This window comes from Phyllobates terribilis, unplaced genomic scaffold (assembly GCF_046119375.1).
Source record: "Phyllobates terribilis strain yellow unplaced genomic scaffold, ASM4611937v1 Scaffold_7__3_contigs__length_470593459, whole genome shotgun sequence".
NCBI lineage: Eukaryota > Metazoa > Chordata > Amphibia > Anura > Dendrobatidae > Phyllobates > Phyllobates terribilis.
This window is the reverse complement of record NW_027362767.1, coordinates 79,678,929-79,696,460: the sequence shown is the minus strand read 5'-3', so window position 1 is coordinate 79,696,460 and position 17,532 is coordinate 79,678,929. Positions and strand designations below refer to the sequence as shown.

General features: G+C 41.5%; 1 protein-coding gene across 1 annotated transcript in view; it reads left to right on the top strand.

Moving 5' to 3' along the window:
• STARD9 (StAR related lipid transfer domain containing 9) overlaps positions 1–17,532 on the top strand; it is a 157,976-nt gene that overhangs the window by 137,247 nt on the left and 3,197 nt on the right. The window contains exons 24-32 of the mRNA XM_073638857.1: positions 547–744; positions 1,661–1,835; positions 2,970–3,113; positions 6,316–6,415; positions 10,359–10,507; positions 13,034–13,098; positions 13,219–13,424; positions 16,250–16,329; positions 17,361–17,519. Coding sequence (XP_073494958.1) covers positions 547–744; positions 1,661–1,835; positions 2,970–3,113; positions 6,316–6,415; positions 10,359–10,507; positions 13,034–13,098; positions 13,219–13,424; positions 16,250–16,329; positions 17,361–17,519 — 1,276 coding nt within the window. The remainder of the gene's footprint in view (positions 1–546; positions 745–1,660; positions 1,836–2,969; positions 3,114–6,315; positions 6,416–10,358; positions 10,508–13,033; positions 13,099–13,218; positions 13,425–16,249; positions 16,330–17,360; positions 17,520–17,532) is intronic.

Here is a 17,532-nt window from a genome sequence, read left to right as displayed (position 1 = left end):
AGAGAGGGTGGGATGGGAGTGAGGGAAAAGGGAAAAAAAAAAAATTCTTCCATTCATTTTATTTTTCCATTTTATACTATTCACTTTGGCGGCATTTATATTATATTCTGGAAATATATATATATTGTTTTAACTTTGAGTCATTCATAGGGAACCTGTTCAGATTCAGCATTTCAGAGAACACACACTTTGAGATGCCGGGCAGGGATTAAGCATCTCGGATAACTAATCCAAAGCAGGTCCTGGTTCACCGCTACAATTTACTGGTTGTACAAAAGGAGGGACCTGTCCATCAAAGGGATTGTGGCAGGAAGAAGACAGCCAGAGACCTGCCATGGACCAGTCATCCAAGACACATATTCCCTTGGTTGTGGCATAAATCAGATAGGTTTCCTTTTAAATAGCTTTTAATCACTGGGTCGTTCTGTTTTAGAGCATTTTTATCTGCAAATATAAGGTGTCCTTTCTTTTATTCACTGTGATTAATTTTGAGAAAAAAATAATATTCTATATATGTTTTTGTTTTGGTTTTTTTGCATCCTTCAGACACTTGAAAGTGATTGAAAATTTGCGCAAGGATAGAGAGGAGAGGCTTCAGAGTTTTCGAAGAAGTCGAAGTCTCAGCCCCCAGAAACAGCTTAGTGCGTCACAGACGTCGCTGGCATCTCTGAGGGAGTCCGACTTGCCCAGCCGGCGTAGAGAGTACCTGCAGCAGCTCAGGAGGGATGTGGTTGATAATACAAGGTTAGTGCATAGCCAGCCTTTACTAAAGAGGACAGGTCAACCCTATATTTTGCTGCTTCTAGATTGTGAATAGAAAGTTAGAATTGCCTTTTGTGTGTGTTTTTCCTGTCCTAGTTTATATTAAACCCACTGGGGTACCCGCGCTCTCAGTAGATTCAATACTACATCTGGGAATAGCTGCCCATGAATATGAGATTCTCAAGTCCATGGCTATAGTTGCTTTAGTTTAGGCCAATAATTAAAAAGAAAACACTGGGGCCAATTCATTTACACCAGAAAAGTGACATGAAAGCTTTGAAAAGTTGCCAAATGTGAAGTTTTGCAAAAAGTTCTCGACTTTTAGGAGTTTTCACGCCAGTTTGAAACAACTCCGCCACAATGAGAGAAGCCGTGACAGGGTGCCCACCTGTTCAGTTCATTAAAAGTGATCTCTTTTTGTACGGCAGAAATGTTACTCTTGTCTATGACTGGAGTAGCATTTCTGGCGTGGTGAATGGAGGTGCATGCCACTTATAAGATGTGCCAAATTCATTAAGTGTTGTGCGTACTTTATCAAGACTGGTATAGTGGACAGACGAGTGTCCATAGGCTGATGCAGTCGTGAAGAGGGTGAGCACAGCCCAGTTTTCATCCACCAAAAAAATCACTTTTGCTCAAGTAGGTAATGAAAATGTCAGGATTTTTTAAGCAGATTATTGATTCCTTTGAATTTTGCATAAAAAGATATGGTCATGAATGTGTTGTGGGTAATGCAGATGAATAGTTTGTGTGGGACGGGACAAGCAGATCTCTGTAATCATGATCCATCTGCTTTTGAATTCTCCAGCCCATTCATGTCTTATCTAGATATGTGAAAAATTAATAAACTTAAACTGAAAAAAATTAACCTTTCGCATACGAATGCTTATCCTTTTAGGATTCAGGAACCAAAGATTAGAGCCCTGCAATGTCCTTCTGAAATTGAAGTAATGCTAAAAGATTACCAAAAAGCTCGGGAAGAAGCTAAAACTGAAATTGCTAAAGCAAGGGACAAGTTACGAGAGCGGGCAGAGATGGAGAGGAGGCGACTACAACAGGGTAGTCTATCCAAGGTAAGATCGATGGGGAGACTGCCTAAAGCAATCAAAGGACTCATGCAGATGATCTATACATTCACCTTGTAAACTGGGTTTATTCCTTTTTCCTAATTTTCTTGTCTCCCTTGATTCTTGTATTCAGGATTGGGTAAACTTACTTATAGTTCCTTGCATTGTGCGAGGCAGGGAGCGCTGCTCTGTGGAACACATAGCGCTGTGGCCCTTTTAATGTCAGGATTTGTGGGGTTGAGGGTAGTGGGATTGCCACCTCTCAGACGGCCAGACATGATAGCACTATGCCATCATTTCTGTTCGGGTATACAGCTTTAAAAGGGTTTTACGGGCTGATAAGAAAAGTCTGCATTCACTCTATGTGACTGCGGACTGCCGAATTGTGATTTTTGCGATGTCTAGTCTGCACGTGTCCTAAAATATGCAAATCGTATACAGGATATAGAAATAGTAAATGAAGAAGATACAGAACAATAAATGTGCATTACACTCTGCTTCTATTGTTTAGGGCAGACCTGCTGTGGTATTACTAAACCTTCTGCATCTGGGCTCGAATGTTCTTTATCTAACACAATCGTATATATATTCCTGATGATACTATGGGGCGGATTCACCATTTGCAGTTATTTAAAGTCCCTTTTTTTATTGTTTGTCTTGTGGTACTCGTTGGTTCATGAATTTTGCCCTGTTAACCACTTTTTCGACTTCTTAGTGCAAAAAGTCACTTGTGCCGCTAAAGTGTTTCCCAAAGTTCCAGACTTAAATAAAAATACTCTGAGGGAAGGACTGGAGTACATATGTGCAAAACTATTGTAACTTTTTTAAAAAGACGCAATTGATGAATCAGCCAAAAACACCTGGAAATGCCAAACCATGCCCAAAAGGATGGAGATAAAACAGACAAGCTCATATAAAATATACTTTAACAATCAGAAATTGAAAACCAACAGAAACTAGACAAAAAAGGACGCAAATGTGATAATGAATTGTTATTTATCCTCGTCTTTCACCTAAACAGTGTTCTCGTCTTATCAGTCAGCAGAAGGTTTTGAGCCAAGCGCTTCTTATTGTTTTTTCTTGTTACATAATTGAAAGGTTTGTTGACTTTTGCTATACAATATTTCTTATCCTTTATAGGAAGATACCAAAATGAAGACCCTTGTAAGCACCAGCACTTTATTTACCAATTCCAGCCTCAGCCTGTCGTCAGGTCCCACCTCTGGGTATAACAGCGGTATGACCACAACAATTGGTCAGTACGGCAAAGTCAGCAGCCATGAGGTGAGTGTCCGCTGCACAATACCATCTGCATGGAACTAGTGCAGACACGCCATAAAACACTTGTCTAAATCATGTATGTTTGTATCACCCAAACAGATTTACTTTTTCCAGTGGAGGTTAGGTCTGCAACTGATTGGCAGTTTTCTCTGTATGCTGTGCATAGGCAGAAAGCTGAAAATCAGTGGTGGGGTTATACACAGAGCTCCCAGACCTGGACTAAAGCATCCGCCAACTCCTGGACAGTCTGCAGTGCAACGTGACGTTGGTGGATGGAGTGAGACATGATGTCCCAGATGGACCGCTACCTCCACCTTTGTGCAAGGAGGAACAGGAGGAGCACTGCCAGAACCCTGCAAAATGACCTCCAGCAGGCCACAAATGTGCATGTGTCTGCACAAACGGTTAGAAACCGACTCCATGAGGGTGGTATGAAGGCCCGACGTCCACAGATGGGGGTTGTGCTCACAGCCCAACACCGTGCAGGACGCTTGGCATTTGCCACCGAACACCAGGATTGGCAAAGTCGCCACTGGCGCCCTGTGCTCTTCACAGATGAAAGCAGGTTCACACTGAGCACATGTGACAGATGTGACAGAGTCTGGAGACGCCGTGGAGAGCGATCTGCTGCCTGCAACATCCTTCAGCATGACCGGTTTGGCAGTGGGTCAGTAATGGTGTGGGGTGGCATTTCTTTGGAGGGCCGCACAGCCCTCCATGTGCTCGCCAGAGGTAGCCTGACTGCCATTAGGTACCGAGATGAGATCCTCAGACCTCTTGTGAGACCATATGCTGGTGCTTTTGGCCCTGGGTTCCTCCTAATGCAGGACAATGCCAGACCTCATGTGGCTGGAGTGTGTCAGCAGTTTCTGCAAGATGAAGGCATTGAAGCTATGGACTGGCCCGCCCGTTCCCCAGACCTGAATCCGATTGAGCACATCTGGGACATCATGTCTCACTCCATCCACCAACGTCACGTTGCACCACAGACTGTCCAGGAGTTGGCAGATGCTTTAGCCCAGGTCTGGGAGGAGATCCCACAGGAGACCATCCGCAACCTCATCAGGAGCATGCCCAGGCGTTGTAGGGAGGTCATACAGGCACGTGGAGGCCACACACAATACTCAGCCTCATTTTGACTTGTTTTAAGGACATTACATCATAGTTGGATCAGCCTGTAGTGTGTTTTTCCACTTTAATTTTGGGGGTGACTCCAAATCCAGGCCTCCATTAGTTAATAAATTTGATTTCCATTGATGATTTTTCTGTGATTTTGTTGTCAGCACATTCAGCTTTGTACAGAACAAAGTATTCAATGAGAATATTTCATTCATTCAGATCTAGGATGTGTTATTTGAGTGTTTCCTTTATTTTTTTGAGCTGTGTGTGTGTGTGTGTGTGTGTGTGTGTGTGTATATATATAGATAGATAGATAGATAGATAGATAGAGATATATATATATATATATATAAACCCCTCCCACACACACACACAAGTTGAAATCACCCCCTTTTGCCCCATTGAAAATGAAACAAAAAAATACATTTGGTATCTCTGCGTTCAGAAATGTTCAATCTATCTAAATATAAAATAAATTAATCCGATCGGTAAACGACATAACAAGAAAAAAAATAAAAAAGTCAGAATTACATATTTTTGGCTCTACAACATTGCAATAAAATGCAATAAGAGGTGATCAAAACATTGTATTTACCCGAAAATGGCATCAGTAACAGCGTCAATTCAAGGCGCAAAAAATAAGCCCTCACTCAGCCCCAGATCCTGAGAATTGGAAACGCTGCGGGTCTTGGAAAATGGCGACAAATGCAAAAACTTTTTTTCATACAAATTTTGGAATTTTTTTTTCATCACTTAAATAAAAAATGATCTATACATATTTGGTATCTGCGTACTCGTTCTGACCTGGGGAATCATATTGGCAGGTCAGTTTGTCAGTTTTACGATAAGAGTGAACATGGTAAATAAAAAAACGCGAAAAAACAGTTGTGGAATTGCACTTTTTTTTTTGCAATTTCACCTCACTTAGAATTTTTTACTCGATTTCCAGTACACTGTGTGGTAGAATCATTGGTGTCATTCAAAAGTACAACTCATCCTGCAAAAAAACAAGCCTTATATTGATGGAAAAATAAAAAAATTATGGCTATTGGAAGAACGGGAACAAAAAAAAAAAAATTGAAAATGGCCTTATGACTTATCATTGGGTTCATGGTGACCTAAGGCTGTGCACACGGATTACTGTTTCATAACAAACAGATGCAGCATTATAGTGAAAACTAGGGGGGGATGTGTCAAGTGGTCTGCAGTATTGTGTAGAAAAGTCTAAGCTTTTTATGCCATTTGTCCCATTTGAATAACGGTGGGCGCCGTGAGCAGGGTAAACGGGAAAGCAGTGTGAACGGCATCTTTCCAACAGGTTATACCTAAAGATAGAAAGTGGCGCACAGAACAGCCAGAGATTCAATTTTCATTCTTTAGGACAGCGCAAGATGCACCAAAATGTCTAAAAGAAGTATTGTGGTTGAAGTAAATGAAACTGGAATACTCCTTAAGGCTATGAGCGCACGTTCAGGAATTGCTTGCAGAAATTTCTGAAGTGTTTATGCACCTCTTGGCAGCAAAAATTCTGTGGAAAATCCGCAGCGTTTTTTATGTGTTTTGTGTGTGTTTTGCCTGCGGTTTTTCCATCTGTTTTTTCCAATGCATTCTATAGGCAAAAACACATGCGGAAACGCACAAAGAATGGACATGCTGCAATCCACTCAGGAAAATTCCTGATCATGTGCACAGAACTTGCAAAATGTTACAGGAAGTCATGGGATAAGGTATGCAATGCATTTTTGGCCCATTTCCGCGCTTAAAAAGCGCACCAAAAATGCACTGTGTGCACATAACCTTAATAGATGTTTATGATTCGATTTGGCAAGAGGTGTCAGCTAGGCAGCTCCTCTTGCACCAACCCCCCCCCCCCCACTACCACCCCACCCACTTGTCAAGCTTGCGTAGGGAGAGACCTCTCAATATGGCATAGCCGTACAGTTAGACGTCAGATGGGAACCATCCACTGATTTGTCCAGTGTGCAAGGAACCGGTCTCTATTTCATACTATTTGTGGTTACAGCAGCATGAACCTTTTGACTTATTTCTTTTAACAATTTAATTTACATTTTTTTGCATTTTGTAGACATTGCCAAGAAGTTTGGATCAAGCTCTGGGCTCCGGAAGAGGTCGCTCTGCAGTGAGGAACTCTGACCTTTTCTCTCCTACCAGTGTTTCGGTGCCTGGTATGTGTGAATGTGAACAGATCCTTGTGTTAACTTTAGTGTTTCATTTTAGGGGGAAAAATATTTATTATGCTCACTTATATAGCGCCATTAATTCTGCAGCACTTTACAGACATAATTGCTGTCCCCATTGGGGCTCACAATCTAGATCCCCTATCAGTATGTCTTTGGAGTGTGGGAGGAAATCGGAGAACCCGGAGGAAACCCATACAAACTCCTTTCAGATGTTGTCCTTGGTGGGATTTGAACCCAGGACCCCAGAGCTGCAAGGCTACAGTGCTAACCACTGAGCCACCATGTGCTAACCACTGAGCCACCGTTCTATCATAGATTAAGGGAACCTGTCAAGCACAGAAATGCTATTTACCTGCAGATTAGTGGTGATATACAGTGGGTACGGAAAGTATTCAGACCCCTTTACATTTTTCACTTTGTTTCATTGCAGCTATTTGGTAAATTCTAAAAAGTTCATTTTTTTCTCATTAAAGTACACTCTGCACCCCATCTTGATTGAAAAAAAAACAGAAATGTAGAAATTTTTGCAAATTTATTAAAAAAGAAAAATTGAAATATCACATGGTCATAAGTATTCAGACCCTTTGCTCAGTATTGAGTAGAAGCCCCCTTTTGAGCTAGTACAGCCATGAGCCTTCTTGGGAATGATGCAACAAGTTTTTCACACCTGGATTTGGGAATCCTCTGCCATTCTTCCTTGCAGATCCTCTCCAGTTCCATCATGTTGGATGGTGAACGTTAGTGGACAGCCATTTTCAGGTCTCTCCAGAGATGCTCAATTGGGTTTAGGTCAGGGCTCTGGCTGGGCCAGTCAAGAATGGACACAGAGTTGTTCTGAAGCCGCTCCTTTGTTATTTTAGCTGTGTGCTTAGGGTCATTGTCTTGTTGGAAGTTGAACCTTCGGCCAGGTCTGAGGTCCAGAGCACTCTGGAAGAGGTTTTCATCCAGGATATCTCTGTACTTGGCTGCATTCATGTTTCCTTTAGTTGCAACCAGTCGTCCTGTCCCTGCAGCTGTAAAACACCCCCATAGCATGATGCTGCCACCACCATGTTTCACTGTTGGGATTGTATTGGGCAGGTGATGAGCAGTGCTTGATTTTCTCCCAACATAATGCTTAGAATTATCACCAAAAAGTTCAATCTTCATCTCATCAGACCAGAGAATCTTATTTCTCATAGTCTGGGAGTCCTTTGTGTGTTTTTGAGCAAACTCTGTGCGGGCTTTCATATGTCTTGCACAGAGGAAATGCTTCCATCGGGCCACTCTGCCATAAAAGCCTGACTGGTGGAAGGCTGCAGTGATATTTGACTTTGTGGAACTTTCTCCGATCTCCCTACTACAGCTCAGCCACAGTTTTCTTGGGGTTCTTCTTTACCTCTCTCACCAAGGCTCTTCACCCACGATTGCTCAGTTTGGCTGGACGGCCAGGTCTAGGAAGACTTCTGGTGGTCCCAAACTTCCATTTAAGGATTATGGATGCCACTGTGCTCTTAGGAACCTTGAGTAATGCAGAAATTCTTTTGTAACCTTGGCCAGATCTGTGCCTTGCCACAATTCTGTCTCTGAGCTCCTTGGGCAGTTCCTTTGAGCTCAGGATTCTCATTTGGTCTGACATGCACTGTGAGCTGTGAGGTCTTATATAGACAGGTGTGTGCCTTTCCAAATCAAGTCCTATCAGTTTAATTACATAGTAACATAGTTTTTAAGGTTGAAGGAAAACTAAGTCCATCTAGTTCAACCCATAGCTGGACTCCAATGAAGGAGTAGAACCATCTCAAGGAAGATCACAAGGAAATGGACAGCATGTGACTTAAATATGAGTGTCTGAGCAAAGGGTCTGAATACTTATGACCATGTGATATTTCAGTTTTTCTTTTTTAATAAATTTGCTAAAATTTCTACATTTCTGTTTTTTTTCAGTCAAGATGGGGTGCAGAGTGTACTTTAATGAGAAAAAAAGTGAACTTTTTAGAATTTACCAAATGGCTGCAATGAAACAAAGAGTGAAAAATTTAAAGGGGTCTAAATACTTTCTGTACCCACTGTATATCAGTAAATAGAGTTTATACCCTGTGAAGTATATTTACTGGAGTGGCGGCTACAGTGAGAAAATTAAGTTTTATTCTTCCTGCATCCACTCGCTTCCAGTCATCAGGGCAATGCAAGGACCTATTACAGTCATACAGTCAGAGCTGTAAGCTCTCCCTGGCACAATGATTGACAGCCTACTCCTCATTGTGAGTTTGTAGATGTGACCGGATCCCTTTAATGGCCAAAATTCTTCGTAGTCTGTAAGCTTACGCCAGGTAGACTAAAAGGCTGATTTGCCAAAGTAATGGCAAGGATCTTTTTCAATAACGTTGGGCTATATTCACACTGCTTTTTTCTTATATTATTACATAATTTGATGGCAAGAAAAATGGAGCATTAAGACCCATTTATGAACCAATGTGTCAAACCCCAATGGATCCCATCATAGGTCTGTCGGCAGGGGCGTAACGACTGCGGTCACAGAGGTCGCGACCAAGCCTGTGTGGGTGGGGGCCCGCCGACACCTGCAGAAACCTTAACAGGATGTGCATCCTAGGACACGCATCCAGTTGAAGTGTATTACCGCATACAGACCCATCGGGTACGTGCACAGCAATACACGCTGCCAGCCAATCAGAGGCCAACAGCTGATGATGGCGTGCATTGCAGTGATCTCATTCACATTTTTGTCAGTATTTTGTCTTGCTTTTTGCAAACCAAAACCTGGAGTGGAATCCTATATAAAGATGAAAACTAAAGTGTAAAGATTTGTACTGCTTGCATCAGTTTTTGGAAACCAAAAGCAAGAGCAGGTCCAAAGTATGAAAGTGTTAGAGACCTTATCTTATCCAAAACATGTGTGCCCTTGGACTTCCAAGGCTATACCACCAGAGTCTGATTTTCAGGGGTTTAATCGTTGTGACCCCTGTTGATCACTGGACGCCTTCATTGACAAAGTACATAAGTAATATATAGAATGCAAAAAGATTAAATAGAGCAGCGCTCCAAAAAATTAAAAAAGTTAGTCTGTTTCACATGTTTTAGGGGCAATAAACCTTCTATTTTTAAAATTTTTGGAGTAATGGTCTATTTAATCTTTTTGTATATTCTCTTTCTGTTTGAGTTAATCCTGTAGATGCTTGCTGCTGCCCTTATTGGGTATATACTGCAATACTGTTTCTTTATGCTTATGTTTTTGTTTTAAGTAATGTAGAGTATATGGGCAGGGAGACAATTCAGAATTTTCCATTTCATAATATCTGGTACAGGGACCATGTTAAAGGGCATCTGTCAGTAGGATCAACTTTGCTAAGCCGTCTATATGGGCATGCGGGTCATAGGAAGCTGAATAAAATGTTACTTTGATATCTGCAATCCAATGTTTTATTTCAGAGAAAACCATGTTTTTTCTTATATGTAAATGAGCTGTCCAGATCTATGGGCCGGACATAGATCTCCCTGAGAATCTGCCTCCAGAGATTATTATAAATGAAAAGGAGCGTTACCAGTGTGAGACATGCAGATCAGGAGAGCAGACAGTCAGTCATTACATGTCTCATACTGGTAACGTCCCCTTTTCATTTATAATGAGCTCTGGAGGCAGATTCTCGGGAGATCTATGTCCGGCCCATAGATCTTAACATCTCATTTACATACAAGAAAAATGTGGATTTCTCTAGAATAAAAAATCGGATCACAGATATCAAGGTATCACTTTATTCAGCTTCCTATGACCTACATGCCCATATAGACGGCTTAGGAGAGTTGATCCTACTGACAGATTCCCTTTAAAAATGTGTATATTGTATTTGCTACACTAACAAAACATTTTGTCATTTTTTGTGTTGTTATATAATTATTCATCTAATCTTAAAAATTATATATTTGTGTTAAGATCCCAAGACTGTCAGTTGTATGTCTACTGTGGAATCACTACCTGGAAAACCATTTCCCTGCCCTCTCCAGCATGATCCTATTCTTCAGCCTACTGCAGTTTCCTACCAAGAACTCGCCACTAAGGTCCAGGCCAGTGCAATGGCAGAGGTGAGTTGTGTGTGTATAGTCCTTCGTGGACCACAATAAAACACTGTAAAAATGAGCAGTGCACCATGCTGGAGCAGGGACAGTTTAGTATTAGCTGGATTGACTGCCACCGGTTATTCCTATCCACCGCACTCTATGGTTGCAACTGTTATTGATGTCCAGCACTTTTATGGCACTGTGATTTGCCAGTTTTATGGTGAAGCATCTATAAAGGACTTTTCCCTGATGCACATCTTCTCTCTTTCCTTTTCATTACACTACTGTTGTAAGGAGAGCTTAAAATCTAATGGCTGATGAGTGTGTGTAGATATGGGACTGATGGAACCAACCAAGCATATGTATCTGTGAATAAGTGATCAGTGTCTTTTGTGGACTTTTGGAATAGTTTTGGAGTTATGCAAAATTCAGAGCAGAGAGGGTGATGAAACGCCCCGGATGTACGTATATACATTACTGTGCGGCCTGCCCCATAGACCAGAACTAAAATCAGCCAGGTGGATAAAGTTTTATATGCCATGTCTCACATGTATAGAAAGCTAAAATTGTGATAGGAAATATGGCATTAATATCTTCCACCTGGGACCTCCAAGGGCCAGATATCCTTAACATCGGGGATCTCATAATTTTTAATGCCTGAGCCCGCATCTTAATTGCCAGTCTCCATCTGAGGTCACCGGGGAAGGTAGGTGCGAGTGGCTGGTACCTGATAAAAGCAGGTTCTGGCCTAGAACCCATGTTTAGTGCTGTTAGGACTGCCCCATTTTCTAATCTGAGTACTCCCTTTTGCAAGATCTATCCCTATGACAACAGGTCTAGTAACTTTATTTTCTTTATCCCCTTATTTTTAATGTGACTTTATATATGGTATTTACTAATAAAAGAATACGGCACTCCTAGGAACTTGTAGGTGTTCGGATAGGATCCCTATCCATCAAAGTTCAAAAGAGAATCCAGCACTCAAAAGTAGGTCAGGTGAAGTAGTTGGTTTTAGTTCACCGCAGAGTTCTCCTGACAAGCGACGGTGCTCGCATTCCTCCCTGCGCAGTCCCTCATTGCATCTACAAGCCCTGTGGTTATCCACTATTAGTGTTGGTTTGATAAAGGTTTATGATGACCGAAATGTTACCTATTCTATATACACCATTATTAAACCACTGAATTAAAACCAATTTCTTCACCTTATCTACTTTTGAGAGCGGAGTTCTTTTTATTACTTGTATACACGGTATTGTCTTGTCCCCTTTGTAACATTTCTTGTATATCTTTATAACCACTGCCTAATCGTTGGATTAAATATTTGAAATTTACTAGCTTTATTCCTCTTGCTCTATAAACCGCATTCCAGAAGCATCGTGAGGCTCAGTTACCATTAACGGGTGTCAAATCGGCCTGTGACCAAACCAAAGTAATGTGTGTGTGTGTATATATACAGTATACATATTGTATGTATATATGTGTGTATATTACTGCTGCAAGTCTTTTGGGATATGTCTCTACCAGATTTGCACATCTAGAGGCTGAAATTGTTGCCCATTCTTCTCTGCACACTTGCTCTCGCTCAGTGAGATTGGATGGAGGAGTCTGTGAACAGCAACTTTCATATCTTGCCACAGGTTCTCAATGGGATTTAGGTCTGAACTGTGACTGGGCCATTCACACACATGAATATGCTTTGATCTAAACCACCCGTTGTAGTTCTAGCAGTATGTTTTAGAGTTGTTATCCTACTGAAAGGTGAACCTACGCCCAAGTCTTTTGCAGCGTCCAGCAGGTTTTCCTCACGGATACCCCTGTATATAGCTCCATACATTTTTCCATCAACTCTGACTAGCATACCTGTCCTTGCTGAGGAAAAGCCTGCCCACAGCATGATTCTGCGACCACCATGTGTGACGGTGGGGATGGTGTTTTCAGAGTGATGTACAGTGACAGTTTTCCACCATACATAGCGTTTTGCATTTAGTCCCAAAAGTTCTTGGTTGGTCTCATCTGACCAGAGGACCTTCTTCCACATGCTCGCTGTGTCCCCTATGTGGCATGTCAGTGTCAGATCGCGGTCTTGGCCAAAGTGGACTTCAAGTAAGACAACCGAGGAGGAAACCACTTTTGAAAGCAAACTTGACTTTGCCAAAATGCATATTGACAAGCCACATATGAAAAGATAAAAGATGGAGCCTTTTGGCAAATCATATCACCTCTATGTTCACAGACACAACAATGAAGCAAAGAAAAGAACATTGAACCTACTGAGAGACATGGAGGAGGTTTTATATTATTAGGCTGTTGTTTTGGGGCTGTTTTCTGCATCTGGCACAGGGTGTCTCGAATCTGTGCAGGGTGCAATGAAATTTCATGCCTATCAAGGGATTCTGGAGAGAAATGTGCTGCCCAGTGTCAGAAAGCTTGGTCTGAATCACAGGTCATGGATCCTCCAACAGGATGACGCAAAACACAGCTAAAAACAGTATCCACCTGTATTATTTATATCAATTTACTTTTTTTTTTTTTTTTTTTTTTTTTTTCCAGGTAATGACTGCTTGTTCCTACGATATAAAACAGTTATATAACCGCCAAGCAGCAGCTGGATGGATGTAAGCATCAATATTAATACTTATTTTTCTGCCACGGTGTAATAAATGATGATACACGTGTAGATGATGATACAGACTTTTATTTATCCTGCTCCTGTTATAGTCTTGTTTCTATTCCAGATACCAGAGCACAGAGAGAGATGTATTGGTGTATTATAAAGCTTTCTCATCGGCCACAAAGCATGGATTTATTGGGGCAGGAGTCATTAGGAGACCAATTCATGATGTCTGGTGCATGGTGAAAGACATTAGCACAAGGCGTTTGTATGACCAATCCATCCTTACAGCCTGTGTACATGAGAGGGTGAGCAGCAATATTCAGTTGGGTAAGTGCTATATATTCCTGTCTGCACCAGTCAGTAGTAAACTCCTCCAGATTTGGGGCGTGGACAAATCTGCAGCACTTTACAGCATAGTACAAATGTACCAAATTCAACCTCCTCTCCGAGAAGGGTAAACGGATCTGTTTCTGCCACCCAGCTAAAGTTTTTTCCAACTTTTTTTTAGTGTTGATGCCCGAGCTGCTGCATATGCCCATGGTTTTCCCATGTCTTCCAATGAGACAAATTTGTATTATCACTCATTACTCACTGCCAAATACACTGCTATTTAATGCTGTCTCATACAACATTGTCTTATATCAGGTACACAACTCACAAGCCTCTATAAAACAATACAACATATTATCATCTTTAAAGAAGCACTCTAATCAAAATTTCTATCCTTTTAATATATTGCAGTCATCAGATTAGATGGCATTGCACACTTACAATTGCTCATTTTCCCTTTCTACCCAGATAATTCTTCTCTTTTCCATTAGGTCTATGACATCACATGATTAAAAACAGACTAGCTGATTCCTTCTAAGCTCTTTGTAGAAACAGGTGGTCAATTTTCAGTGCATGAGTCATCACTGCAAAAGTCCCTGGCAGGAGGAGGAGGAGGGAGCAGCTGGGTCAGGAGTTGAACAGCGGGATGATAAATGCAGGGAATATAGACCTCCTGTTGTACATAGAGCTTAGAAAGAATCAGCTACTCAGTTTTTAATCTTGTGATGCCATAGACCGAATGGAAGAGAAGAATTAACTCTGTAGAAAGGCAAAATGAGCAATTGTAAGTACACAGTGCTGTATAATATGATGTATGCTACATAGTTATATGGGTTGAAAAAAAACCTAGTTCGATCAAGTTCAACCTTTCTCCACTAATTATAAATTCTTTGACACTAAATTATCTATAACCCACAATGTTATGTGTACTGAGGAAATCATCCAGCCCTCCTATAAATGCTGGTATAGTGTTTTCCATTACTACCTCTTGTAGTCGGGCATTCCACAGCCTGACTGCTCTAACTGTAAAGAACCCTTTCCTGTTTAGCTGCCAGAATCGCCTTTCTTCCACCCGTAATGAGTGCCCCCGGGTCCTTAGTACAGTCTTTGGAAGGAATAAGTCATGTACTAGTCCTTTGTACTGACCACACATATTTATACATATAAATGAGATCCCCTCTGAGGTGTCTTTTTTCTAAGCTAAGCAAGCCCAATTTTTCCCACCTCTTATCATATGAGGTCTTCCATTGTCTACCATTCCTTGTAATAATCTAGTTGCCGCCTTTGAACTGACTAACTTCTGAATATCCTTTTTTAAAATGTGGAGTTCAAAACTGGATCCCATATTCTAGATGTGGCCTCACAAATAATTTATAGAGGGGTAACAATAAGTTGGGATCACAGGATTTTATCTCTACCTATACACCCTAAAATTTTGTTTGCTTTTGCGGCTGCTGCTTGACATGGAGTACTGCTGCATCAGCTTACTTGTAGCAAGAATACACAAGTCCTTCTCCTGTTCTGTAGTCCCGAATATACTAATATTTAATGTATGTATTTGTCGGACTAGAAGACGCACCTAGGTTTTAAAGGAGGGAAATAGAAAAAAAATTGAAGCAAAAAATGTGGTCATGATGCACTGTTATGGGGGGAGGGGGTCTGCAGCTGACACTGGTATAGGGGTAATATCCCCCAATTATATTATTCCCATCCTGGTACATATGCCCCCCTCTTCCTGGTATGTATGGCACCCCCATCCCCATTCTGTTATGTATGGCACCCCCATCCCCATCACGCTGCGCACACGCACACACACACAAAAAGGATTTTACTCACCTCCCCTCTCCTCCAGCACTGCGTCCTGCTGCCAGCAGCTGATCTCACCGTGTGAGCAGCGCATGACGTCACTGCCGCGCGCCCTCACCTGGTGAGATGAGCTGCGGGAAGATTCACTGCTCTCCACATCGGGACTATTGGTGTGGGGAGTGGTGACTTCATTCTCCTTAATAGCGGGCGCACACTGTAGCCGCAGTCACAGCTCCTGGGCGATCACATGTGCCCGCTATTAAAAAACATGGAATTCTTTTTACTCTCCATGCCCATGGGAAAGGTGAATATTCATGCTCTTTAATAGCAGACACACGTGACTGCCGAGCCGCTGCAGGAAGCTGGCGGTTTCTGCTGACACTGCGCACTATTTGGGAGAATAAATATTCAGTGCTCCACCCGACCATAGGCGTGGGGAGCAGTGAATATAAATTTTCTTTAGCAGCGGGCACAGTGTTGGCTGCAGAAGTCGGCTGATGCCTCTTGTGCCCCTCTCCTCTGCCGCCACACTCTCCACCATTCACAGCCACATTTGGACTATAAGACGCACCCCCACTTTCCTCCAAAAGTTTTGGGGAAAAAAGTGCATCTTATAATCCGAAAAATATGCAGCAATAGGATTACTCCGTCCTGGATGCATTACTCTACATTTATCAGCATTAAATCTCATTTGTCAAGTGATTGCCCATTCAGTCATCTTATCCAGATCGTATTGTAATGTCAAGATCAGATTTTAATATCCTATATGGCTTGGTGTCATCAGCAAAGACTGACACTTTACTTTCTTTTTAACCTCTTTATTAATGACCTTGTGGATGGGATTGACTCGATCCTAGCACAGATCTCTGCAGTCCCCTCTGCTATGTCCCATTTAGAGAACGTACCATTTATGAGGATAAAAGCTTTGATGGGAGTGCTTCTTTACTTCAGACTGCTTGTAATGGTTTGATCTCTGGGAGCTGCAGCTGATTTTAGATATTTCTTTTCTTTCCTAGTGCATGTGATGACTGACACGTCACTTTGCTATCTAAAACAACCCAGGGACTTCTGTTGTATAGCTGTGGCATTTAAACAAGTAAGATATTTACTAAAGCTTGCGGTTCGATATAATACATGATAGTAATGGTCACAGATTTTACATCACAAAATTGTATTTGTCACATTCCAATCTTGTAAAAAAACAAAAACAAAACCTACTAATCACAACTTAGATTTAATAAACTTTATTTAGAAACGGTCACGTTGTTTTGCTAGTCACGGCCTTTCTATTAGCAAACAAAAATACTGTGCAGTTTGGCTGCTTAAAAACAATTAATGTGATAATTCTGTAAAGACCGACCCTAACATGGCCGATCGACATCTCCCCGACAATCAGTTGTCCTGGGCCCCCATATACATTACACTAATAGCCCACTGCTATTGGCAGGTTCTGCTTATATTAGTATGTGAGGATTTAGCCACCACCTTTCTAAACTTTTCTATGGATAATACTACCAATGCTTGCTACATACAGCAGCATTCAGCTCTATAATAACCCCAAAATAAAATGTATACGTCTAACATATTGGAAACAATGGCGTATAATTAAATGTAACCGTATATACTTTTTTATGATCTGTTTTAAAGCATCGGTTTTCTGTGTCCGTGGACATATGTTAATCACATGCGTAATAGGTGATATGTACATAGCCTAAGGCCTCATTCAGACGTTCATTTTCACTCGCGTGTTGTAGCGGAGTTTTTTGAAGGATAGATGAAGTACCCATTATAGTTTATGGATCTGTTCTTGTCCTATTTATTTTGCACACCGTGTGGTCTGCCCAAAAAAAAAAAAAAAATCCATATGTCCACTTTTCTGCAAAGTCACCACCAATGTAAAGGTCTGTGACGATCACAGATGTAATCTGTATAATGTATAGAAGGTTTGAAATTTGTTTTTTTTTCCATATGTGATGATCTGGAAACACTGATGGTAAAAATTGAGACACTGGTCCTGATGAAAATCTGACCATTTTTGTGTACGAGAAAAATGACTGATGTCTGAATAAGGCCTTAGGTGGATGTTATCAGTGATAGTACATCATCTTAATGTGTTCCTGCTCACAGGAGCAGTGTTACAGCCTGTGCTTCCAATCTGTGTATAATGAGGATATGCCGCGTCCTAGTAAAGACACTGTGCGAGGAGAGCTGCTGCCTAGTGCATGGATTCTACAGCCCGATAACCTCCATGGAGAAGACGTCACAAGAGTCATCTACATGATACAGGTAGGAATGAGGA